This window comes from Protopterus annectens, chromosome 10.part0 (genome assembly GCF_019279795.1).
Source record: "Protopterus annectens isolate FY-2018-M chromosome 10.part0, PAN1.0, whole genome shotgun sequence".
In the NCBI taxonomy this organism is placed as follows: domain Eukaryota; kingdom Metazoa; phylum Chordata; order Ceratodontiformes; family Protopteridae; genus Protopterus; species Protopterus annectens.
The window spans coordinates 1,789,545,826-1,789,572,572 of NC_056744.1; the positions used below are offsets into that span (position 1 = coordinate 1,789,545,826).

Consider the following 26,747-nt stretch of genomic DNA (forward strand, 5'->3'; position numbering starts at 1 on the left):
TTTCTGGGGCAGTACCGCTTCTGTGGGGTTTTCTTCATTCAGAAGCTGCTGGAAATACTCCTTCCATCTGCCTTTGATGTCCTGTGGGCTGGTAAGCAGGTTGCTGGAATCCCTTATGAAGGGTGTCAGACTATCTTCTTTATCTTTCTGTCTTTGCCTTGCAACCTGGTATAGTTTCTTTGTGCCCCTTACTGAGTCACTTTCCAGAAGCTGACAGAGTGCCTCTGATGCCCTATTCTTTGCTATTGCAACTTCTTTCTTAGTTTCTTTGTTAGCCAACCAGTAGTCCTTCCTAGCTTGGTCAGTCTTTTCAGTCTCCCACTTCTTCCTGCACTCCTTTCTTTCGATTACTTCCTGCACTTCTGCATTCCACCACCAGCTTTCCTTATGTACCTTATTTCCATACCTGGCTTGGCCACATATCTTTTCTGTAGTCCTAACACATGCTGTTTTTAGGCGCTGCCACTCCAACTCCACCTATTTCCTCCTCTTCTTGGGGTGCTAGAGCCCTGAGTAATTCCTTGAACTGCTGTACTTTCTCTCCAGTCAACTTCCAGGTCTTCAGCCTGGTCTCTGTTGACCTTAGAGCCTTCTCTGACCACTGCTTGCAGCTGATTGTGACAACTACTGGTTTATGCTTTATGCTGTGAACCAACCGTTTCACTGGGGATGACTTTGCAATCATGGATTCTACCCCAGTGCCTTTTCCTTACTAGGAGGAAGTCTACCAGAGTTGCATGCTGGCTACTCTTGTATGTGATCTTGTGACAGTCTCTCTTTCTGAACCATGTGTTGGCTACTATCAAGCCATTTGCCAGACAGAAGTCTAGAACGGTTTCGCCTTCTTTATTCCTATTGCTCCACCCATGTGGACCCAGGCAGTCCTCATATCCTGTCTGTCCCGATATGTGCATTTAAGTCACCCATTATCAACACCAATTCATGTTGTTCTGCTTTATCTAGTAGGTCCTGCAACTGCTGTGTGAATGCACTCTTTTCCTCACCATCACAACCCTGCTGTGGGGCATAGGCTGAGATTATGAATACTGTCCTATCATTACACTGGAGTCTGATTGCCATGAGTCTGTCATTAATTCTGAGGATATCCCTCACTGACTTCTGAAGCCTCTGCCTCACCACAATTCCTACACCATTTCTAGCCTGTCCACCACCCGAGTAGTAGAGTCTGGATCCCAAGCCAAGTGGCTTTGTTGCACTGCCGTTCCATCTCATCTCTTGAATACATAGGATGTCCAGCCTCCTCCGTATCATCATGTCATCCACTTCTAAGCTGCGTCCTGTCAGTGAACCTACATTAAGCGTAGCAATTCTCAGTTCATGTTTGGCAGGTTGGTTGTTTTTTTTTTTTTATGTCCAGCTTTCACTCAACAGAGCTACCCCAGGTAACCCAGGCTGGGCAACTAGACACCGGCCAGCCAGTAGCCTATTGACCCAGATGGAAACACTCAAGCATGTTTTTCGGACATGGGAGAAACTCCATGGAGACAGAGAGAACATGCAAACTCCAAACAGGCATTAGTCGGAGGTCAGGATCGAACCTTGTACCTTGTGCATTGGAGGCGAAGACCTTAACCACTAAGCCATCTGGTCTCTTTCATGCTACTCAAGTCAGAAGTTACTTCATGACACCCACGCAGACGGGAACTGAAAGTTCGACTGCCGAGTCCTACACTAAGGCACTGTAAGTGCACATCCACTCATGCATGAATCGTGCCATCCCGAATAGAACCAAGCTGCTCTCCTCCAAAAAAAGGAAGCCAAATCTGGAGGTCCCCTGCCATAAACAAACTTTACAACAAAAGGAAGAAATTGTTGCAGAAAAGAGGAAAATCCCAGGATGCAAAATACTCCCTTACCAGCATCAGTAAGAAGCTGAGATCCCTCTTAAAATCCTCCAAAGCTAGTTACGAAAATAAAATTGCCAAAAAGATTCACCACAAGGCATTCTATAACTATCAAGAATCTAAATGACAATGCTCAGATCTGCTCTGAGCTAAAACAGAATGGCATTAAATATACTGATCCCAAGGATATTGCCACTATCCTGGCAGATCAATTCAGTGCCAACTTCACCCCTGTCTCACCCCTTAAATGGCCCATCTCAGTACTGGAAGATTGTCAAATTCCAGTAACAACGGCCACACAGGTAAAAAAAACACACTCTCCAAAGCTAAGTATACAGCATCCATGGGACCAGATGACATCCCGAGCTGTGTACTACATGAACTACAAAATGAACTGGCACCTCACCCAAGTGTCATGTTTAACCATACCCTCACCTCAGGCTTCGTGCCCACTGAGTGGCGCACAGCTACTCTTATCCCACTCCACAAGAGGGGATCCACCTTGGATCTTGGGAACTACTGCCCCAGTCTGACGAGCCTGATCTGCAAGGTCATGGTATTTGTAAACAAAGACAATGGCAACCTTAAAACACTGGACCCCACCCTGTTTGGGTTCGTGAAGGGCCGATCAGTGTCCAGAGCCATGGACAAAGGTAAGGCAGTCCACACAGCCTATCTGGACCTCGCTAAGGCCTTTGACACCATCCCCTACTCTGGAATCATAGATAAACTTACTAAGCTGGGCATTAATCCCTACGTCACTCGATGGGTTGCCAAATGGCTTACTGACAGAACCCATATAGTCTACTCCGAGGCGATGTCTGCTTAACATACAAGGCCATGTCAAACCCAGAGCTGTTGGGCAAGCTACACTTAAAGAAATCCCAATCCCTCAGAGCCACACACTCCAGGGATCTAAACCTGATCACAATAAACAAAACGTGCTGGAGGGATAGGTTCCTGACCCAGGAACTCCCCAGACTCTGGAATAGACTGCCCATACATGTCAAGCAGAGCACCTCTTTGGCCCTCTTCAAAAGGAACCTTGATGACTAGATGGGAGAAAGGAAATTCACCCTGGGAATCACGTCAGTCGTTCAGATAAACAGGGGTCCAGGGAAGTAAATAGTGTGGGAAGAAATAGCCAGGGAATTTTTATGGCTAGGCTTGTATAGGCCCTAGGGCCGATAGGTTGGTACTAGGCTGGTACTAGGCTATGACGTGAGGAATGAGTCATGTACAAGTGTGTGTGTGTGGGGTTCACTTCATAATCTCGAAATGCTGAAATACCGAAGCCGAAAATTCAGAATGCCGAAAGTGCATAAGAGCAAATTTGAATATCTCGAATCCATGCTTATGCATTTCCTGTACGCTGCATGTAGTGTTATGGTGCGTGAAATTGCAGGGAAGTGAGTGTTTGTGTGTTTCTGTATGTGTGAGTAAGGGTAGGGAGGTGAGTGCGAGTGTTGGATTTGTTGGTTTGTGTATGTGTGATATGTATGTGTGTGCGAGCGAGTGAAGAATGCTGTGGTGTGAGGGTTTTTTTTTTTTGTTGCGATCTCGGACTTAGCATATATAAGTAGGGGGTGTGTGGGGGTGCATACAAGTAGGGTTGTGTGGTTTTTGTGCGCTGTGGTTGGAATGGTGTGTGTGTGTATGTATGTATGTGTGTGTGTGTGTGTGTGTGTGTGTGTGTGTGTGTGATTGTATGTTTTGGTATTGTGAATGGTTCGGCTTCATTGTCTCGGAATGCTGAAATTCGGTATTTCAGCATTTTGAGATTATGAAGTGAAACAGTGTGTGTGTGTGTGTGTGTGGGGGGGGGGGGGGGGGGGTGCGCACTGCTGCCTTGGGAGAAATCAATAGTATCGACTTGTTTGTCTGTCAAAATTATACAAGTTGCAAATGGTGGGCCTCTCTTAGGTCAAGCTATTCCACAGGTAATGGCATTAAAGAATAGCAATGTAATGTCCAAAAATTCAGTTTAAATTAGTCAAGAACTAACTGCCAGCAGTTATGCCAGCCTGAACCCACTTAAACAGCATGACAGGCCTATCAGACCATATCTGGTCAAGAGTTCATATTACTGGCTTTCAAAATGTCGGTGAAAAAGTAAATCAGAAAAAGTCTACAGCAGCGGCGAGCTTGTTTAACATGCAACAGGAAGGGAGGAGGCACATGGGGAAGCATACACATAAGCAAAACACACTTGTTTAAGTTTCACTTGTATCTATTTCTCAGCTACCTAGACAAATTGACCCCTCATTACTGTTAAGACTGTCAGATTAACTCTATTGTGCCATGACCTACCTTCTTCCTCAAATTATCTGCCAGAAAAGGACATCTTTAGTCTCAACAGTTCTTCCCTCCCCAGGCTCCAGTGATCAGGGTTAAACAATGTATCTGGTACTATGACCAATGTACACACACACACACACACACACACACACACACACACACACACACACACACACACACACACACACACACACACACACACACACCAGTTAGCAAAACCAAAGTGTGCAGCAGTTTAAGGACAAAACACATTTGCTGAACTTCAACCACTTTAACTTACCATATTGTTTGATCGAGTAAGGAGAAAATTTTTCCCAAAGTAAGACTTTTACAAGAACACAACACACGATTTTAATGGAAAACAAGTCACATTGTGCAACATTCGTCTCCAAGAATACTCTTGCTGGTTTTTCTTTGTGTAATTAACATGCTCATATTCCCTGTACTTAATTTATAAAAAGAAACTCTCACTGCAATTTAAGGCAAGCGAGAGAATGAAGAAAATGCGACCACATACAAACTTTAAAACAAAGCACAAGATCCACAAAATTTCAGGTCCTTACCATAACAAAATGCATCAGATCTGCAACTCTGCTGTCAGGTCCCCCTCAACATACCCATTTACTGAACAGGCATCTCTTCCTTCCATACACCATCATACAACTATCCCAGTGGAGGTCTTCAAAAAAAAAAAAAAAAAAAAAAAAATTCTTGCAACAGAAAAAAATAAATGCTACAGCACAGTGTGGCACGTTTAATGTTCTACAGCAGTGCATGCGGCACTAACATGTGGAATGCTATCCCTGCATCTCAAACTGTAATACAGAAGGGACTGTGCCATAACATAACACTTGGGCATTCTCACAGTATTTTGTTATCAGATATCTATATATGTGCCGTAACACTTATAAAATACTGTGAGAATGCACATAGGTATACTCTCTTCCAATGCAGACGTGCACAACAGAATTACTCAATCTTTAGGACAACACGTTCCTTATGCTACAGCCGTAGAAATTCCTGATGTAGTTTGGTACTCAGCATTCCGGTACCTAGTTCTTCCCTAGTCTCCAACCATTTCTGCAATGAAATGTTATACACAAGTAGTTTTAGAGTGCCAATACGAACAAAAAAGTGAACAAAAACTAACAAATCTAAATCTGCAGTCATTACTACAGTAACGTGCTTGGTCTGCACACCTGGATATAACCGGCAACTCCAGCAACCATTCTGGCAAAGATACAGCAAACAGAATCTTATATTTAGAACAATGGTCCTTTGAAGTTTTCCACATCACAAATACAAATCATCTTCCAAACAAAATCGGATTAAATGGGGCTCTTACGCAAGTTAAGTGCTTTGATTTTTTTTTTTTTTTTTTGATACTTGTAACTAGAAGTGCCACGGTGCATCAGAATAAATTAGTAGAGTACAGAATGCTTGCAATTCACTTTCAGGCAGATTTGTATCACAGCTCTCCAACACAGCATCTCAAAAATGGCCAAAAAAGCATGAGCTGTGAAAGTGTCACTAAGTGTAGAAACTGTGATGGTACAGGATTACTATACTCAAGTATGGAACACTAACAATGTCATAGTACCAAAATCCCAGCAATCAGTGCATTAAAAAAAGTAACAGCGGTGCTGCATCATGGATGAAAGAAGTTCTGTATACGATCGAGACACACGTTGAAATTACAGGTCTGGACAATGCAACAATTGGCCAGATCAGGCAGCCGATATCCACTTTCGATCCCTCAATGACTGGAGTTCTACTTCAGCTGTACTTACTGTTTCGACAGATAGCATCTATAGTGATTGGGCAAACACAAGGTGATCACTCGTGTGGGATGATGGCAGGACATCCACAGGATCACTGCATGCTCAACCCTCCCAGAATAAGGAAATCCTTCACACTCCCAATTCACAGCTTCCTTCAATATCTCTCCCTGGACACTTTCTCTTGTCATCAACTTGGTAGTGGCAACCTCACAATAGGTACTGGGAAAAAGATGCTAAGGATGAAGTTACCAGGTAACAGGAAAAGAGGAAGGCCTAAGATAAGGTTTATGGATGTGGTGAGAGGACATGCAGGTGGTTGGTGTGACAGAGCAAGATGCATAGGACAGGAAGAAATGGACACAGGTGATCCGCTGTGGCGACCCCAATCACTATAGAACCTCTTCCCCATAGATGGAGGCTTGATGTGCTAAAACAGTTAAAGTTAGGACAGGGTTTTGCTTTATGCATTCATCAAGCTAGGTTTGTAACTACCCCTGCCCAATAAACGGTACAACACTGACAATCCCCACCTAGCATGAAGGGGTCCTATTTCTACAATGGGCAGATACAGTTTTTTTTCCCCCAGGGACAATATCAATGAACTCCATTGCCTATAAATGGTATAAAACTGCACCAACATTCAAAAAGAATTACATGAATGCACATGACCTTGTAAATTCATCCAAGGAGTCTTTGCTTACAAACGTCTATATCTGCCGAACTGAACATCTTCCTACCTCTGCTTCTCCATCTTCTGACTGAATAGCTCACTTCAGCACTTTTTCTATGAAACCGTTTGCCAAACCTACGAGGGTTAATCTACTGCTTTACTGCAAATCTATGAACAAACCACTGGGATTTCTTATCACATGAACACTCTGCATACCTTGTGTGAAAAGTAAAGCTTTAACTACTTTATGTTTACTACTTTGTTTAATGGGTCTCTGCATGTGTGGTGCCATCAGTGTTATTCCATACAGAACACCCCTCCACATCCCGATATGTACACATACGGACATAGTCATGTAGGTTTATGGATCATATACCTAAGCACTAGTGGATAGGAGGGAAGTATGGTTAAGCCAAGCAATTAAAGAGCAGTGTGTTACCTGTTGTCCTTATAGGAAACCACAAGTTCATCCACATAGATGGACTGCAACACCTCCAGCTCAGACAGCACACCCTCCATATCGGACAGCTCACCACTAAAAAGAAAAATACATACACAGTCAAAGCCTTACAAGCAGATTAGTATTTCATTCTTATAAAATTCAGTTCAGAGCACTTACAGTAAAGAAAATCTTACCTGCCTGCCATGCAGACAAGAGACTTACGTCAAGCTTACAGAAAACTAACATACTAAAACATCCAAGGCAAACTGATAGACACAGTATGCAAAGACCGATCTCTTAACTAACATGCACAGCGATTGCTGCCACTGTTTACTTCATGTAAAAACACAATCCAAGCTGTCTGGTGGTAGAAAAAGTTAAGTGATCAAAGTTCAACTAGTAACTTGTGCACTTGACAGCCCAGTCAGGGGGAAGGGACCGTGAATCCCACCTGCACCTGACTCATGATAATGAAGGCCGAGCATGATGTGGAGAGCTGGTGCAGAGAGGGTAAGTGTGGACATGGCTGCCCAAATAAGCAATGTCAGCCCCTTGTCAGAGCACGTGGGGAAGTACACAAGCTCAGATAAAATGCAAAGGTGGCTCTGGTGGTAACCACCAGAGGCAGAGTTAGGACATAAAAGTGAAAAACTCCTATAGCTGCCAAGAGCAGAAACACCCTCATGGCTGAGTGGTTGACACTCCTCCTCACACAGTCATCATCTTCTTTCGGCTGTTCCCGTTAGGAGTCGCCACAGCAGATCACCTGTGTCCATTTCTTCCTGTCCTATGCATCTTGCTCTGTCACACCAACCACCTGCATGTCCTCTCACCACATCCATAAACCTCATCTCTTAGGCCTTCCTCTTTTCCTGTTACCTGGTAACTTCATCCTTAGCATCTTTTTCCCCAATATACTCGGCATCCCTCCTCAGCACGTCCAAACCAACATAATCTTGCCTCTCTGGCTTTGTCTCCAAACCTTCCAACCTGGGCTGACCCTCTAATATACTTATTCCTAATCCTGTCCACCCTTGTCACACCCAGTGCAAATCTTAACATCTTTAACTCTGCCACATCCAGCTCAAACTCCTGCCTTTTTGTCAATGCCACTCTCTCCAACCCATATAACATAGCTGGTCTCACTACCCTCTTGTAGACCTTCCCTTTCACTCTTGCAGGTACTAGTCTGTCACAAATCACTCCTGACAGTTCTCCACCAACTCCATCCTGCCTGTACTCTCCTTCACCTCTCTTCCACACTCACCATTACTCTGAACTACTGACCCCAAGTATTTAAACTCATCCACCTTCGCCACCTCTACTCCTTGCATCCTCACCATTGTTCTATCCTCCCTCTCATTCGCACACATATATTCTGTCTTAGTCCTACTGACCTTCATTCCTCGTCTCTACAGCATATCTACATCTCTCAAGGGTCTCCTCCACCTGATCCCTACTCTCACTACAGATCTCAATGTCATCTGCAAACATCATAGTCCATGGGGACTCCTGTCTGATCTCGTCTGTCAACCTGTCCATCACCATTGCAAATAAAGGGCTCAGAGCGGATCCTTGATGTAACCCCACCTCCACCTTAAACGCATCCGTCACACCGCAGACCTCACCGCTGTCGCACTACCCTCGTACACATCCTTGACCACTCTTACATACTTCTCTGACACGCCTGACTTCCTCATACAATACCACAACTCCTCTCTAGGGACCCTGTCATATGCTTTCTCTAAGTCTACAAAAACACAATGCAACTCCTTCTGACATTCTCTGTACTTCTCAATCAACACTCTCCGAGCAAACATCACATCTGTAGTACTCTTTCCCGGCATGAAACCATACTGCTGTTCACTAATCATCACGTCCCCTCTAACCTAGCTTCAACTACTCTTTGCCATAACTTCATGCTGTGACTGATCAATTTAATCCCTCTGTAGTTACTACAGCTCTGCACATCACCCTTATTCTTAAAATAGGTACCAAAACACTTTCTCTCTATTCCTCAGGCATCCTCTCACTTTCTAAGATTACATTCAATCTGGTTAAAAACTCCACTGCCATTTCACCTAAATACCTCCATGCTTCCACAGGTATGTCACCTGGACCAACAGCCTTGCCATTCTTCATTCTCTTTACAGCTATCCGTTCTTCCTCCTTGCTAATCCATTGTACTTAATGATTCACTATCCCTACATCATCCAACCTTCTCTCCCTCTCATTCTCTTTCATCAACCCCTCAAAGTACTCTTTCCATCTCCTCAACACACTCTCCTCGTTTGTGAGCACATTTCCCTCATTATCCTTCATCACCTTTACCTGCTGCACATCTTTCCTAGCTCCTCTGTCTAGGTACTTTCTCCCTCCTTAGTGTCCAACCTTTCATGCAACTCTTCATATGCCTTATCCTTAGCCTTTGCCATCTCTCTCTGCCATATACCTCATCTCCTCTTCACACAGTGTGATCTCAAAAAACATCAAGGCACCCAATCGCTAACAGCAGAGACCTGAAAAAAAATGACCACCCTTAGAACTATACTACAGCACTGCCTCACCAAAACTACTGCGTCGAAAGCCAAGAGTAAAGAGAATAAAACAGGAGTCTGGACTGCAGGTTAGAGACTGCCTTCCTTTTCAATGATCGTTGATAAAAGTGTATAAGACAGTGCTTTGTCCACACTCCGTTATAAACGATCAAACAGAAACAGACAGGGCAGTCTTATGAGAAAGCCCAGTATTCAGAGTTTTTAGTTCACTCAAGCATAGAAGATGCTGTTATAGGGACAAGTAATACAGAATATAAAATGTTGTACGATATCTATAAGAATCACTGAAAGTTAGAAAAGACAGAGAGAGAGAAGTTAATAATGGGAGGAAATCTGTAGGGTTCCAAGAAATGCATTATGTAAAATCTAGAAGGTTTAGGATTGTTGCATGGAAATGTCTGCATAGATAAGTTTGATACACGAGTAAAAATTTTTGATTTTTACTCCTGCAGATTGCAGGAACAGTGCTAAGGAAAACAAAAAACAAAATCGTTACTCAAGTTGAACTTACCATAACAGTAGATGTTTAAATGGTCACTGATGCAGTAGCCTTAGCTATATAGGTTATACCCTGCCACGGATACAACAGTCAGCTAGCTTCCAAACCTTCAGAGCACTTTGAGCTCAAACTGTCAAGTACGTTGAGATGACACGACTAAAAGAAAAGTTTGCATGGAAAGCACTTCAGAGGTTTTCTGCCAACAGACACAGGCAGGCAAAGCCCTGAAAAGACAATGGTAGGAACAACAAAAAGAAAAAAAAAAAAAAGTCCACACCCTGGCATAAAAACACACCAAAAAACAAGGGGGATGAAGGAAGCAGTTACTACAATAGTGATCATTTGAACATCCACAGTTACGGTAAGTTCAGCTTGCACAACTGTACCATGTTCTCCATATTGATGGCTGTTGCTGCAGTAGCCTTAGCTATACAGGTAGACTACCACAGCTAACTATATTTGGGATAATGAAGAAGGGTCCCAGAACCCTTGGGGAATGGTCGTACCAAAACTTGATCTAGACCTAGAGAAAGACTTAAGCTTAGAGCGCTTTGTAAAAGTATGTCCAGATGACCAAGTAGCACCTTCTGGAATACTTCTAGAATCCAACCTTTTCCAAAAAGCCACAGATAAAGCGCAGGCTCTTGTAGAGTGGGCCTTGACCCTGCCCAGCCTGGGATTGATTTGTCATTTTTACTATAATAAAGTGCGACAGCCTTAGACAACCATTTGGAAATAGTTTGTTTTACAAGAAACAGTTGAGCCAAAGAGCTGAAAGATTTAGTTCTGTCAAGGTAGAATCATGCCTTGCCTGTGGACATCCAAGGTACAGAGAATCCAGTCTCCCTCATTTTTGTACCAGACTTGCCCGAGGACATCCAAGATCCCGTCTCCCTCATTTTTGTAACAGACTTGCCCGAGGACATCCAAGATCCCGTCTCCCTCATTTTTGTAACAGACTTGCCCGAGGACATCCAAGATCCCGTCTCCCTCATTTTTGTACCAGACTTGCCCGAGGACATCCAAGATCCCGTCTCCCTCATTTTTGTACCAGACCTGCCCGAGGACATCCAAGGTACAGAGAATCCCTTCGCCCTCATTTTTGTACCAGACTTGCCTGTGGACATCCAAGGTACAGAGAATCCAGTCTCCCTCATTAAGTTCAGGAAAGAAAGGCAGGAAATGGACAGTTTTCCTTAAAGAAAACTTGGATACCACTTTAGGCACACAAGAAGGATTAGTATTCAAACAAATCCTGCCCCTATGGAAAATGAGGTAGGGTTGACTCAGCATAAGAGCATGTAACTCAGATACCCTTCTTGCAGAGGTTAGAGCAAACTGTTTTCCATGTTAAGAACCACGTCAGCCAGATTGGCTGGTTCAAATGGAGCAAGTGTTATCATAACACAAAATTAAGATACAAAGGAGGGGCCACCGGTTTACTTGGAGGCCTTTTATGCAAAACCCCTATCAAGAGCATTTTGTAATGAGACTACCTTGAAAGAGGAGTATTTATGGGCAGACATGCTGAAAAGACCAATAAATAAACCTTGATATGAGGAATAAGAAAAGCCATAAGGTACTTACGCACACAAATACTGAGAGACCACAGAACTAGCTGTGAAAGGGTGCTGGCACCAAGCAGAAACCCTTTTCCATTTACCAACATATGGTTTTCTAGTACCATGCTTTCTTGCCTCCATTAGTACCTGCTGCACATCTTAATAAAAATGCGTCTAAAAGGAATCAAGACCCCATCATCCAAGCAGTCAACTGATGATGATTGAAGTTGGGGTACACCTCTGTTCTTGTGCAAGTAGATCCAGTGAAGAAGCTAGTGGCAATTGACCTTGGCCATTTCCAAACCAAGGCTGCCTAGGCCATAACACAGTCACCACAATGATCTTGACAGACCCCTTCTGAATCTTCAGCAGTACTCTGGATATTGGTGCCAAGGGTGAAAGGACATACAGGTACATTCTTATCCAAAGGAAAGGAAAGAAAAGGCATCAGTTTTCCAGGCCTTCTTGTACAAAGTCCTGGAACAGAATTTTGTCAGCTGATTGTTCAGAGAAGGCAAAGGTAGTCTACTTGAGGAATTTTCCAAGGATGGATCAAATCTTGGAAAACTCCCTTATCTAGTATCCATTCGTGAGGGTCTGTCCTGGTTCTTTTCAGCCTGTCTGCCACACAATTTTGCTTGAGTGGAATGTAGGATGCCTGTAGAGTGAGACTGGGCTGTGAAACTATATCCCAAGCTAACATGGCTAGCCTGCAAAGAAGGTATAACCTGGTTCCTCCTTGCTTGTTGATGCACCACATGACTGTGGTATTGTCTTTAACAACCTGAAGAGGTTCCAGGGACCGATGGTTCAGAGAGTTGTGTCTTACTCAGGGCAAACATTTCCTTGATATTTCTGTGCTTGCATCTGTCCTTTGTGTCCCACACCTCCTGCACATACCCAATTCTGTGGAGGCCGATTATGTTTTGCTAAAAATTGGATGAAGAAAAAAAAATGCCTTGGACATTTTGGAAAAGGAGGGCTGAAAAATCTTAGAGATTCCCTGGATCGGCTTGCCTCTTTCATCACACTTTTTGATCAGCCCTGCAGCAGAGGGCTGAAACACTAAAATCTAAGTGAGAATCTCCTTTTTATATCATCTGGGACATTCTGAGAATGCACCCAAGCAAACCTTACAGTACCAGTGACTAGCCCTGGAAGAAATATCAACAAGATTATATTGCACTGCAAACAATGAGTAGTGACTTGTGCAGTATAGGAAAATGATTTAAAGCATGTTTTTTCTTCACAAGAAAAAAAACTTGATAAAACATTCCTCATACTTTCAGTGTCAGAACAAAACTAACATATCAGCCAGACAATTCAAATTTCAGAAAGTCAAAGTTGCAGAACTAGACTCTGATCATACCCATCAATAAATGTTCCCATCCTTATTAGAAAGGGTAGGATTGGAATTAACTAAGTGCTTAGCAGCAGTGAGGCTAAGGCTACAACTGCTGGGTCAGGTTTGGGAACAGTGAACAAACATTTTAAAAAGGACCTTTATACATCCTAGCTACCTTTTTAGACACAGCTAGCTAACTATCAGGAAAATTGTAGGCAGTAAGACGCATCCTCTGAAGCAGACAGAACAGGAGGAATGGGCCTAGGTTCTGAAAATCCTTCTGTAACGAGTGACTGAGAAACATGACAATTCTCACACTGGAAACACAGACACATTCTAGCCACAGTCTCAAAGAGAAGCCTCTACGTAAAAAAGAATTGGAGGACAAAACACTGAATCTGTCCTTGCATCTTTTGGTTTAGATTCAGTACCTTGAATATCTTCAGGAAAGAGACATCCCTCTATTTTACCAGAAACTACTCATGCCTGAATTAACACTGGGACAGCCCCCAGTACACTACTCCTATCCAAAGAAATTTGAGAAGTAGTAGATAAATGTTTAGATTTGTATGCCCCCATAGGGCAAATTGGGCAAACCGTGTTAACAGCAGCCACTGGTTCCCCAGGATAGGTAGAGCATTCTGACATAACAGGGAAACCTTCCCTGTTCCCTCTTACCCGCTGAAGGGACTCCAACAGCCACAGAGGACATGGCTAAACCTCTGTCCATAGTGGCTGTAGGTGTTATACCAAAGGGATTCAGGGTAAAAGATGGGGTCTGACATTTAAGAAAATGTCCGCAGCAGTCACTCACCTGCAGCTGAGACAAACAGCTAGCCTGTTCTGGTGGCAAAGGCGCTTTGCTTAAATTTTTCTTTTTGTGACTGGAAGGACAGACCATGGGACCAACAATCTGCTCCATGGTCAAGAGCAGACTAGCAGCAAATGTCTGTAAGCTACCAGTCCACAAAAGTATTTTTTTTTTGACAAAAGTCCGACTGGGTACAAGTCCATTTTCAGCGGAAGCCTATGGAGAAAAGCTCCAAACTACAAAACAGTTTAAGAACAAGAATTTTAAAATCTTAAAAATGAAACAAAAACAAATCTGCAGTTTAAATAATAAATTAATGACAATAAAAAAAAAACAATCCCCAGGATTCACGAAGCCTCCGTGTAAGAGTTATAACTCTTACACGGAGGCTGCAGTTAAACGGAGTGATGTCAGCATGCTCTGCATATTCATGAGAGCATGCTGAATCACACCAAAGTCTAACACGGTCCATGTAAGACAGTAGGGGGCGTGTCCGTAGGCTGAGCCCTGCAAGCGGACACGCCCCCAGAAGTGTAAAAGTGCCCAAAGTAGACACCCACAACAGAGTCCACGGAAATGTGAATAAACACAACACATGCCCCTACAGACTATTAAACATAAAAGAAATATAAATGAACATGTCATATTTTTTTTAAATTGTAAAGATGTTTAACCGTGAGTGCGCTCGTTTGCGCGGGCGTGCCCGAGCGCAGCTACAGTTAGCAGTCAGTGGGAAAGCATATAAGAACTAAATATGCAAAATAAGCCAGGAAGCAATAGCGTAGCGGTAGAGATGTCGGCTGAAGAGCAGGCATTCATGGTTCGAGCCCCCACAACACCAATTTTTTTTTTTTTCAAAATAAGCAGGAAACGAGTCCCTGACAAATATGTACACATAAAACCCCAATATATGTAAAATGTAATGAAATAGCCCATTTATATTGAAGAAATGTGAGGTAAGAAATGAATAAAAAATGCCAGATGTGCCCATAGCTGAGCTACAGTTTAACAGGGTGAGTGTATGGGCCCGTAGCTGAGCAGTGGTTTAACACGCTAAATATATGTGCCCCTAACTGAGCTGAGCATAATATGCGTGCCGATAGCAAATGAGGCTTAAACCAGCGTACCGCGCAAACAAGCTAACCGACGGGCAACATTGAGCAAGCCGTATCAAAACTGCCTTTACACAGACACACCCCTCAGCATGTCTAGACAGTCATGAAAAATGAAAAGCAGTGGCCAGGTTCGAACCCAGGATACTATACACCATAGTCAAGGTACAGAACCACTAAGCCATGACAGAAGTACCTAGAAATGCAATAATAGCTCATATATAGGAATGAATACAAACTAGAGCATGACAATGCAGGTTTACTGAAGTTGATACAATTCCAAAATGGCCAATCACAGATATGTGTGGGAAAACGAACTATATAAGCCCCATAGGCGGAATACACAGCATAAACGATTGTAGAACAGACCTGCAGGCAGAATGTCAGGAGTAGGAGAGGGTAGTAGCTTTCGAGCGCAGAGGTGGGGTGTTGAGGAGTCCAGGTACATGGCCTGGCTCCTAATCCACAATCATGAGGCCCAACTCATGCAGGGCCAGGTCCTCTGGGGAGCGTACAGGGCTGAGGCGTGGGACCAGTTGGCTCATGAACTCACCAGTGCCACATGGATTCCAAGGACAGGTGAGCAGGTCCGTCACCACCATGCGGACCTGAAGAGACGCAAGCAGGACCAACTGAACCTTTGGATTCAGGAGGCCCGGCAAACACCCAACGCCCCACCACTGAGTAAGTAACATTTAATTATGTATGTAAAAAGTTAAACTAGCTGATATTATGGAGATGTGTATTCCAATATTACTTCATTTATATTACAGCTGCAGGTGTCCGTTCTGCGAACCGCAGAGCCTATGGCGATAGGCTGGTGCGGTTGCGCCACCAGGCAGGTCAGTAATCCACTACCAGTAACTGTAAAGAAATATCAAAGTATGACAGTCAGCATAAGAGTGCAGTGTAGTCAGTAAGGAATAAAATCTGCAAGTAACAGTGTGAAAGTGTATGAAAGTATTGCTTGATCACAATAGTTTGCAGCCTGTAAAGTGTAAGCTAAACATGAAACTGTGCTGACATATATCCTGAAATAAAAATGCCCTGCCTGTAAGAAAATAGTACACAACCTGCAGCAGGCTGAAAAGTATAGCTGCAGAAGATGATAAATCACATGTGTGAAATATATCCCTGTGTAAATACTGAAACATGACAGAAGTGAGACTGCTGGAAAGGATTGTAATAACTACTGTTAAAACATGTCAATAAAGCCTAGATGTACCATCCTGAATAGTAAAATGAAAGCAAGTGAGAGAGTGTGAGAAAGTGCCATGAATCCAGCAATACAGTAGTAATAACCCCTGAATAAAGTATACTGCAGTCAAGACAGAATGAAATGCATGTGAGATTCAAAACCAAACAGCTAAATCTGTTCAAAGTGTTGCTGCATCTGGAATGTGTATCCCAAAATCAGGATATGTTGCTCTCAGTCTGCAATATGCAGATAGGATGTTTGTCTGATATACCATACATCCACACTTGTCTACAGCAATATAAAGCAAATGTACCCTAGATGTAGCTGAACAAAGCTAGATATGAATGTGTATGAAGAACCACAGAATGTATATTGATGTTGCATTAACAGTCCTATCACCAAGTTGAAATAGTTAACATATAGGAAACTGTAGTTAGAACAGTAGTGTGTATATAACTGTAGCTATTAGAAATGTACAGCATATGTATTGTTATCCGAAGGTGTTAATATTACTTTCTTCACCCCAACCTATAACTACATATAACCCATTCCACGTGAAAATGGTATGTGCAATCACAATTAACACCCCTGGACGTTTGTCCTGTTGGGTCATATATATTTGCATGTCTGTTGATGCATCTGCCCTGTTCATGCATCCACACCTGATGGCCTGTTGCCATCAATTAACCCTGCATGTTGTTGGACTGTGTATTTCTGTTCAAATTATGCATGTGGTATGCACGCTGTTCAATGGTGTGAATATCTGGGTGTTTGGTTAATGGGAATACTAATGCATGCTGTTACAACTAATTGTGAATGGTATTATATGTCACTAACCCAAACTGTCATGACATAATGCAAAACACAGAACGACAGGGAAGGCGGGTTCCAGCGGACCCACGTCTCCCACCTCAGCTGGCGAGTGCACCTGGCACTAGTGCCGAGTCCGGACCCTCCTCCGGTGGCCCTGTGCCACCTGCGGGTGGAAGCGCTGCAGGGGATGGGGCTCGCCCCCCATCTGCAAGTGTGGCCGGAGGAGATCCACCACTCACCCTCCGTAACGTCCGGACTGTGGTGCGTAGGGAGATTCGGGACTCTGTCCTTGAGCCCCTGCGCCAGCTCGAGGCACGGGTGGCGCAACTAATGGGCATGCCCGTTGCCCCGCCTACACAGCCCCCAGCACAGCCCCGTCCTGGGCAGTGAAGAAACCGTGGCAACTGCCTATGGGTGGGGATATCAGTGCCACTGTTGCCATCTGTGGGCTCATGGGCTCTGGATATCCAAACCTCCGTCCCAGTCAATTGTGTAACCCCCCACACGTGTCATACACCGCCCCTGTATGCGTCTTGTTTGTCTTGTCTGTTAACCTACCCAACCTACCTCCCCAGCTGTACCGACTACCTTCACCTGACATACCACTCTCACCTGAAAAAAAAAAAAAAAAAAAAAAAAAGGGCACTCTGTACCCACAAAAAAATTACGCCCCATACATAGCTGCCCATTCCGCACACGTCTACTGGACATGGAACCTATCAAGTCCAATTGGCTGTACAACAAGTATTATTGTTGTCCTGACACCTCTCTCAGGGCTGGAAGGTTTCAAATGTCACACCAAATTATGTACATATGCACAGCTGTTGCTGATGAAGAAATGGGCAGCTATGGGCCTCACCTACATCCCTCCTGCACATCCCAAGCTTGTTTTCCTACTGTCTTACCCTCTGTGACCCCTTTTTCACCACTTTCCTGTCTCCCCATTTTTCTTTTCTTTCAAGGAAAATAGCGTGGTGTGCAAGAGTAAGCACGTTTAAGTGGTTGTAATCAGGTGTGCGCGGAGCTAACCGCCAGTGCGCATGCGTGAGCTCCGCGCAAACCAGCGCTAGCCCGGTTACAACTGCTTAAAAGTGCCTTAGTCACTTTGATTGACAGGTCCTGTACTCAGTTCAAAAGAAAAATAAAACCCCACTGTGAGTCCCGATCCCAGGACCTTGGCAACTGTAGTCTGCATGACTTACCACTAAGCCATGACTCATATAAGAACATTGTGCTAAAGTAAATATATCATGTAACAGTAGGAATGAATGTAAAGGGAATATAGATGTGTAGTACACAAAGCATGACATTTAGAATCACAAACAAAACTGGTGGATTTCCATAATAGTAGTGTGTGAACAGAAACAGCCATGCTAGTTGGAAGCTAGTAGGTAATAATGTCACCATAGCACCTTGCAAGACACACACATACTCACAGCAGGATAAGCACTGCCCATACCCCACAACCTCTTACAGGAACACATCCGGACCAAGTAATAAAATATGTGGAGCAAAGGCCCAAAACCAGGGACACATTACAAATAAAATTACAACAAACGCAGACAGTTCAGAAAGTAACAGGGTCTACACTTTGTGGGATGTTTGGAAGGGTATGCAGTCTGGAACTTGAATGTTTGTCACCATATTCTGACTTGAGCCCAGAGTGACTTGCCAGATAAAGGTGTGCATGAGATATTGACCAAATTATGAGGCAGAAATGTGGACAGCCTGCAAATATCTGTACACATGATGGGTCCAACACCACCATATTTGAATAGTTAAGAGCCTAGACATAGCAACAGTGAATGTCTTACAGGGATGCCCCACAGACCCCATGTGAAATGTACAAACAGTAGGCAGAAAGGTGTAACACATGCAATGGTAACTATGGAGTCCGGAAAGTATTCACCACTGCATGGCAGAAAAAGTGTAGTAATACATATGCTCATGCTAACCCACAGTCACAACTGCAGCATACCAGACATTTTAATGGGTGTACCCCACTGATATGTACCATTCCATGAGGCACACAACTGATGAACCTGAAAGTCTCTGGGGCCTGCTCAGCAGCATACTCAAATACCCTAATAGATGTCAAGGCCCACACCATGGCCAGACCACACTGCATGCTTTAACACCCTAGCAGATATAGCAAGCATTCCAAGGTGTGAATGTACATGGAAAATAGGAAAGCTACAGCAGCACACTACAGTCAAGACACCTAGCAGGCATACAAGTAGTGACTGTAAAGGGCAACTATTGAAGCCTTAGCAACAGAGTGCAAGCAAAAGTGAAAGGAAAGCACACACACACTAACAGTAGTAGTAGTTGTCAGTGTACATACAAAGTTAGTACAGGAAACTGGAGGAATGATAATCTACAACACACCTGGAAATAGGAGAGAGATACCAACCTTTACACTCACAGAACATTGTCCACAGCATAACAGCATGGTCCCTGCCCTTAACATCTGAAAGGGCTACGCCTATCTCACACACCTTTTTATAGCACTGTTCTGAAATCACAGTGAGAACTGCAATCAGTACACAACTGGCTGCATGCAATTAGCAAATGCTGGCTAACAATTGGTGCAGAGGCCATCACATGGGCATATGCAGATACCTACAAAAGTATGCTGTACTCCATGTCCATGCATGCAATACTTTCATTGCACCCTGAGAAGACAGAGAGAGACAGAGAGACAGAGAGACAGAGAGAGACAGAGACAGAGACAGAAAACTGCAATTAAGCAGACAGAAACAAATTGTTCAGCAACAGCTACCTGAAAGCTGACAACTGGGAAGTGGAGCAGCAGGACAGAGAACCAGACAGCAGCACAAGCAGCTGTGACAAACACAGGTAATATAAAGTAATACTATAAAGGTCTACATACTGTGAACCCTCCATATGTGTCATTGGTCTGTATCCATATGTATATGAAGATGTGTAAAGGGCAGGAGACATACAGCAACTATCAGTGAAGGCTGTACATACATTTGTATGTGAGAGCATCTATGTGCACATATCAATGTTGTTTGATTGTAGGTTGTAGTGCCATGTACAAATTAGGTTACACAGTTATGTATGTTTAGCAGTATGTTAGTGTGTGTATACAGTATGGTAGACAAATATGTTGATATACCTGTCTAACATATGGATATGTATGTATGTCAACATATGTATGTGTATATATATATATATATATATATATATATATATATATATATATATATATATATATATATATATATATAATATGCATATATGTATACATACATAGAGAGAGATGTAGGAATACATAGACAGATGTAGATAGAATATTGTACCAACATATCTATGTAATGCACACATGCAGATATAGATATATGTAGATACATATACATAGACAGACTGATCTGACTACCTACAGGTATGTTTGTATATGATGACCTGCAACACAGCCTGTCCCACCCCTCTGTCACTCACACCCCTCTGTGCCCTCCACATCTATAGCAATATATGTACATCAATATATATATGTGTATATGTATATACATATATTCATATATATATATATATATATATATATATATATATATATATACACATATATATACATATATACATATATACATATATATATATATATATATATATATATATATATATATACATATATATATATATATATATATATATATATATGAGAGAGAGATAGAGTGAGATGTATATAAAGTCCGAGTTAGGCACATGTGTACAGATGTATTGCAACAGGTGCCTGGTGACAAAGGCATGGAGTGAACACCAGTGTCAAATCCGGAGTACCATACCACATTCCAGATCACCTACACCAGTAACCACCAGATATGTGATTGGCCTCCCACCACTGCATGTGTCAGGGGTGAGCAGGGTCAGAAATGTGTACAATAGTGGCCCCAATGATAGTCACAGTGGCACACTATCCCTGGAATACCTGCACATGGTATGTGTCTGCGGACATGGTGAGTCAGGTATGGACATGTAGGTCAGTGTACCCCCCACACCACATAATGGATGCCATGGTATGGACCTCACATGACAGCTACAGATATGGAGAAGGACACAGTGACATGTACAACACTGTGACAACGCACTCAAACACATTACCAATGCACAGTGACTGACAACACCACAGAGTACACATATGCTACCCACATAGAGGTTACCACTCCCAGATTTACATATGGAGGTCACACCCATGACAGATGTTCAACAACCATAGTAACACCTCCCACCATCCACAACCTAAATGTCTGCTGTGTGTCGTCCGTGCCACTGCAATAGTGTGCACATGTGGAGGTAAGAGTTCCTACCCACGGATGAGACACACCCTGCAATAAACCACACAGTGTTAAGAAGCAAGACTCCCCATGAGTACATGTCACACATACCCCTGCTGAATGTTAGTCAGATAGGTAATATGCCATACGAGTCACCCTGTATAACTGTGTGACAGCAGCAGGTACCATCACACCACATGTGTCACAATGGTCAGGGTAGCAGAACAGTACGCTGCCGTAGACACAGGGGCAATAGCATATTGTATAGTATTGTATTGTAATGTAATGTATTGTGTTGTATTGTATTGGTATGGTGAGGTGCCTCCTTCATGGAGTGGAACCACTGCTGCTGTGCGCCAGTGTACAGGTACATATCCTGTAGTCAGGCTAGTGTTACATAGCACTTCTATATGTGTGTTTAGCTCCTGTCAGAGGTTATGTAGCATGCAACTGGGGATACCATCAGGTCCCATCCATGTTGTGTATTCTGCTGTCCAGGTGAGACACCACAGGACATCTGTGATGACGGGGAGGTTACAGTCAGCTGGGATAACTATGCCTTATTACAGGGGAGAGGACGGGGTGACACCTGCACTGAACCTGTCCGCCACAATGTTGTCGATATCTGTGGTGTCAGTGAAATATTTGTTGTGCACTACCTATGGGCATAGAGGATGGCTCCTGACCAGGTTGCTAACATAACTGAAGGCCTCCTGGTCATCTGTAGTGTCACTCTTGATTTCCCACTCAACATTGCCCATGTAGTCAGTATGATGGGAAATAGATCCTTACCAGTGCTGCTCAGACATGCCCTCCCTTTAGTGAATGATGCTCTGTCTTGCAGTAGCTTCCATCTTCTGTAATACAATCTGTCTATGGCTGGGGTCCACCAGACAGGATGCTGTCCCTTTGTGGAGAGTGTCTTGGTCATATATGGGATTGCATGATCCATGCATTCTCGGAGATGTCTGTACAAAGCAATTGTGTAGGGGTCAGCATTGTGGGTTGTATCTGCCACTGGCCCAGTGGGCTGTAAGGATACCATATCACTGTTACAAAGTGTAAAGTTTGTATCTGTAATGCTATGCACTATAGTAGTCTGTGCGGGTGGTGGAGGTGGGATATGTATATCCAGGGCAATCAGTGTGTGGTCAGCTCACAGTAGTTGCCGATGTAGGCCATACAGTACCTAGATACAAACCCCCAGAGTGAGGAGGTGCTTCTGACCTGAATCTGTGTTCTGACTGCTGGGGTTTGGTAGTATGTCGTATGGAGTCAGCCAGGTACTGTTGCACAGTTGCTGGCCGAGCACTGATACCTGGCCATCTACATGTGTATCCACCAATAGACAGACAGATGCTACATATGTGAGATATGTTGTATCATAACAGTAGAGTAGCATGTGTAGTATGTGTGCCAAGTTCTGCTGACATATATTGCTGATACCAGGTTATTTTCTCTCTCGGGTACATGGCCCACCCACGGAACCCCACCTACTCCACAGCTGAGGATGAGGAGATACACCAGAGCCTAGTGCGGGACTATGCAATACTCTTTTCCCGCACCAGCCAGAATCAGCAGGAGAGGGCTGCACTGTGGCAAGACCTTGTCCGTCGGGTAAATGACATAGGCACGCATAATAGGACATATGAGCAGGTACGACATCACTGCAGTGATTTAATCAGACATGTCCGTCAGCGTGGGTCAGATATCCACAGGCAACAGGTCGCCACAGGTGGTGGGGTGGCTACACATCCCCCACTCACCAGACTGGAGGGACTACTCCTGAGTGTAGTGGCTCCAGTCCACCAGCAACAACAGCAGCAGACATGCATCATGATGGAGGCTGGAGCCACACAGCAGCAAGACAGTGAACGTGCAGGTAATATGTCATATGTATAGTTGACTGTTGTGTACACTGATAGTTAATGCATGTGTGAGGTGTGTCCTTGGTTTGTAGCTGTCACCATAGTATTTAATGTGCAAGTGTGATATCCTCAATATTAGCTGCTGACCTGTGAAAGGCGACTGTTGTACTCCTGACCTGTATCATACTCAGTAACAATAACAATGGCACAGTTGTGCCCACTGACATTAGTTTCTTCACGTCTGCAGGACCCTCTGGTGTAACAGCAATGCAGCCTATCCATGCTGGGGAGTGTGTATTAACAATTCCTGTAATAGTGTTGATAGTAATAGTACTATTTGGCTCACTCAGTAGTGCTCTTTGTATGCATGTAGGTGTGTCTGTGTGTTGATATCACGCATACTGAGTACTGTACAATTGTATGAAACTGTGTGCATGTGTGCACATGCACCTGTGCATGTGTGCACCTGTGCATGTGTGCACCTGTGCAGGTGAGCATGTGTGCAGGTGAGCATCGCTGGTAATGTGTAGACATTGTAAACTGTTTCCTGTTTCCTTCCCACAGGTTCTGTTGCTGCTCTGGTGTCATGTAGCAGGGAACCCGAGTCAGGTGCCGTGGGTACTGATAATGATGACATCGGTGTAACTGCACAGGAAGGTATGCCAGGGTCCGCCATTGGTCAGCCGATTGACAGTACACAGATGTCGACCCCATCAATGAGCACAGTTATCCTGCCAATACACCCCTTGTCACCACTGTCCCTAGGTGATGGACAGCATACAGTGGGCATTGACCAGGGTAATGTGGTATCTGTGGCACATGCCTCCCCACACAGCAGCCATGGGCATGGCCCAGAGATGGTACCACACAGACAGATGTCCAGGGGTTCTCGTGGGAGCATCCATGGGCGTACTGCCCCTGCCAGACGTGCCCACAGAGGTCTTACAACCTCAGCTATGTTTCGGACTGTCATGCAGGCACAGTCACGTATGGAACGGTACACCAGACAGGGTCTGAGGGAGCTGGCAGCATGTCGCACAGCCATGACTGACAGTATGCGTGACATTGCGGCTGCCATCCGTGATTTCACAGATGTCATAGACAGACGTTGTGGGGACATATTAGACCGGTTCCACAACTACATGTCCATGAGCCAGGGCGATGGTGGGCAGTTGAGGCGTCGACGTGGCCGTATGCCAGCAACAGCTGGCAGTCGGCGCAGACGACAACAGGGCCGCGGTCGCCCCTGTAGTGCCAGCAGCAGCCCCAGCAATGCTGGGTCTGTGCTGTCATCAGACCGCCCCAGGAGACCACGTGCACGTGGCTCTGGCCAGGCCCGACAGGGATCTGTGTCCAGTCAACGAACACCTGCTTCTGATGACAGTACCCAGTCTGGGTTGGTACTGGATACGGTCAGTAGCACCCCTGCAAGGCACAGGTACCGTGTCCGTGGCCAGAGACACTGATCTGTATGACCTGGCAGGTACAGTCTGTGGCTGTCCACAAACACCAGTATATGGCAGCCATGAGGTGGAACTGTGTGCATCCATACACACATGCAAATTGACAACACCTAGGGCTACCGCATACACACACACACTGCATCAACATTGCCCCACCTTCTACTGCTGTCCCTCACCAACACGCATACACATACATGTCAATTGGTGGTATGGGTGGCTGACTCAGACATACCAGGTTCACACCCTGTGCATATGATGAAACTGTGCCACCTCCTGCAATCTGCAACAACTGTGCAGGTACAGGTTAACATGTTGCTGATGCACAGGGTGACCACATAGATGTGTAGTAATAGTATCATGTTGTTAACAGTACTGTGTGCTGAATTAATTGTGGGTATATCACAGCATGCCTGATGCAGTAAGTGTGCGATTGTCATGTCCTGTTGTCTACACCCATGGTAAGTACCATAGTGTATCATCTGCACATGTTGGCATACTGTTGGTAATGATGTCAACAGAAGGCTACATACATAGGTAGCACAGGGGATAGGGTAATGAATGTAGTAATACACAATGATGGACATGTAAATTGCAAGTGGCATGTTGCCCACACTAGACTCTGCGTTGCGCATGTTTGAGGATGTTGATATGTGTGCAGTACTACACGACTGGTACAGGACACACAGGAGCACCCTAGCACTGCATGCTCACATCCCATACCATGCTAGACAGCCCCAACACACATAACTGTCACAGGAGGGAGAGTCCCTGTATATGTCAGGGATACTGTGGTGGCAGGCCAGGGAGCATACATCCTACTAAGTATGGAACCACTGAGTGAAGGCTCAGTGTCTGTTATTTGACATGTGTATTACTGCAGGTATGAGCACATGGGTTTCTATCCAGTTATTGTACATCTTGACAGTACATGCATGGTCTGTACACTTGTGTGCACTGAGACTGGACCCTAGCCATCTGACCCATGTATTTCCATGTACATGTGAATAGTGCCTGCATATTTGCAGTGTTACCTACTGGAAGTGGTACAGCTTGTTTGTTGTACAATGGACTACATGGAGCCCTGTTTACTGTATCTTTGTTTGCATGCATGTTTGCTTGCAATTACCCTGGAATACTGATCACACCTGCAATGCATAGTTATAGAGCTTCTGTGGACTCCTAGTGCCATCTGCATAGCCTACTATATGTATGTCCATGTCCCACTTGACAGGTTGTCACTGTTTGTCCTGTTCACATGTACATTGCCTGTGACACAGTGCATATGACCTGCCTGGCATGTGTCCACGTGAGCAGTCATATATGCTACTGCTAACTAATCACAGGCACTACACCTTCACACATTCATCTTCTGTTGAACTACCTGCTTTGCTAGGGACGGCCTGCACCTGTCACCCCTGACCTTTCAGATATTGGCAAAGGCTCTTGCTACCCCCATAGTGCCTATGTTAGGCAGGGCTCAAATGACAAACCCACCTTCATAGGTATCACAAGGGATAAGACACTAAGAGCAATGCTACCCAACGCCAGATGTCTAAACCTCCAGATGCATGCACCCAAAACACTCCTTGGCATGGAAAACCGATATCTGTGCAGTAACAGATGCCTGGTTCAGGGCTACTGAGAGCACACCAGCACTACCGGGTGTAACCCGGTTGATTTCTTTGATACAGTCACCAAGGCCATTGCAGAGGGGAAGGCGGTTCACACAGCCTACCTGGACCTTGCAAAAGCCTTCGCAACAATACCCCACTTGGGCATTCTAGGGAAGCTCACCAGCTTAAATATAAGCCCCTATGTCACTAGGTGGATTGCACAGTGGCTCAAGGACAGAACCCACATGGTTAGCATTGCTGGAGCCATGCCAGACCCCATGACAGTTACGGGTTGTGTCCCACAAGGCTCAGTCCTGGGACCCTCTTGTTTGGTATATATTTATTGGCGGTACAGGCCAACACGGATGGACTGTAGCTGTCCAAATATGCAGATGACTGCAAACTGGCCACCATAATAGACTCTCCAGCTGACACAAGCATCTTCCAAAGGGGCATCATAGCAACAGACAACTTGTGCCAGAGCCATGGCTGTCTGCTGAACAGTGTTTAGAAGGGGAATGTGCATCCTGTAGTCCGTTCACCTAGTTGCC

General features: G+C 44.4%; 1 protein-coding gene across 1 annotated transcript in view; it reads right to left on the bottom strand.

The window, feature by feature from the left end:
• Positions 1-26,747, bottom strand: part of RNF25 (ring finger protein 25) — a 370,335-nt gene that overhangs the window by 305,412 nt on the left and 38,176 nt on the right. Inside the window, exon 2 of the mRNA XM_044086615.1 lies at positions 7,054-7,149. Within this exon, the coding sequence (XP_043942550.1) occupies positions 7,054-7,149 (96 nt within the window). The remainder of the gene's footprint in view (positions 1-7,053; positions 7,150-26,747) is intronic.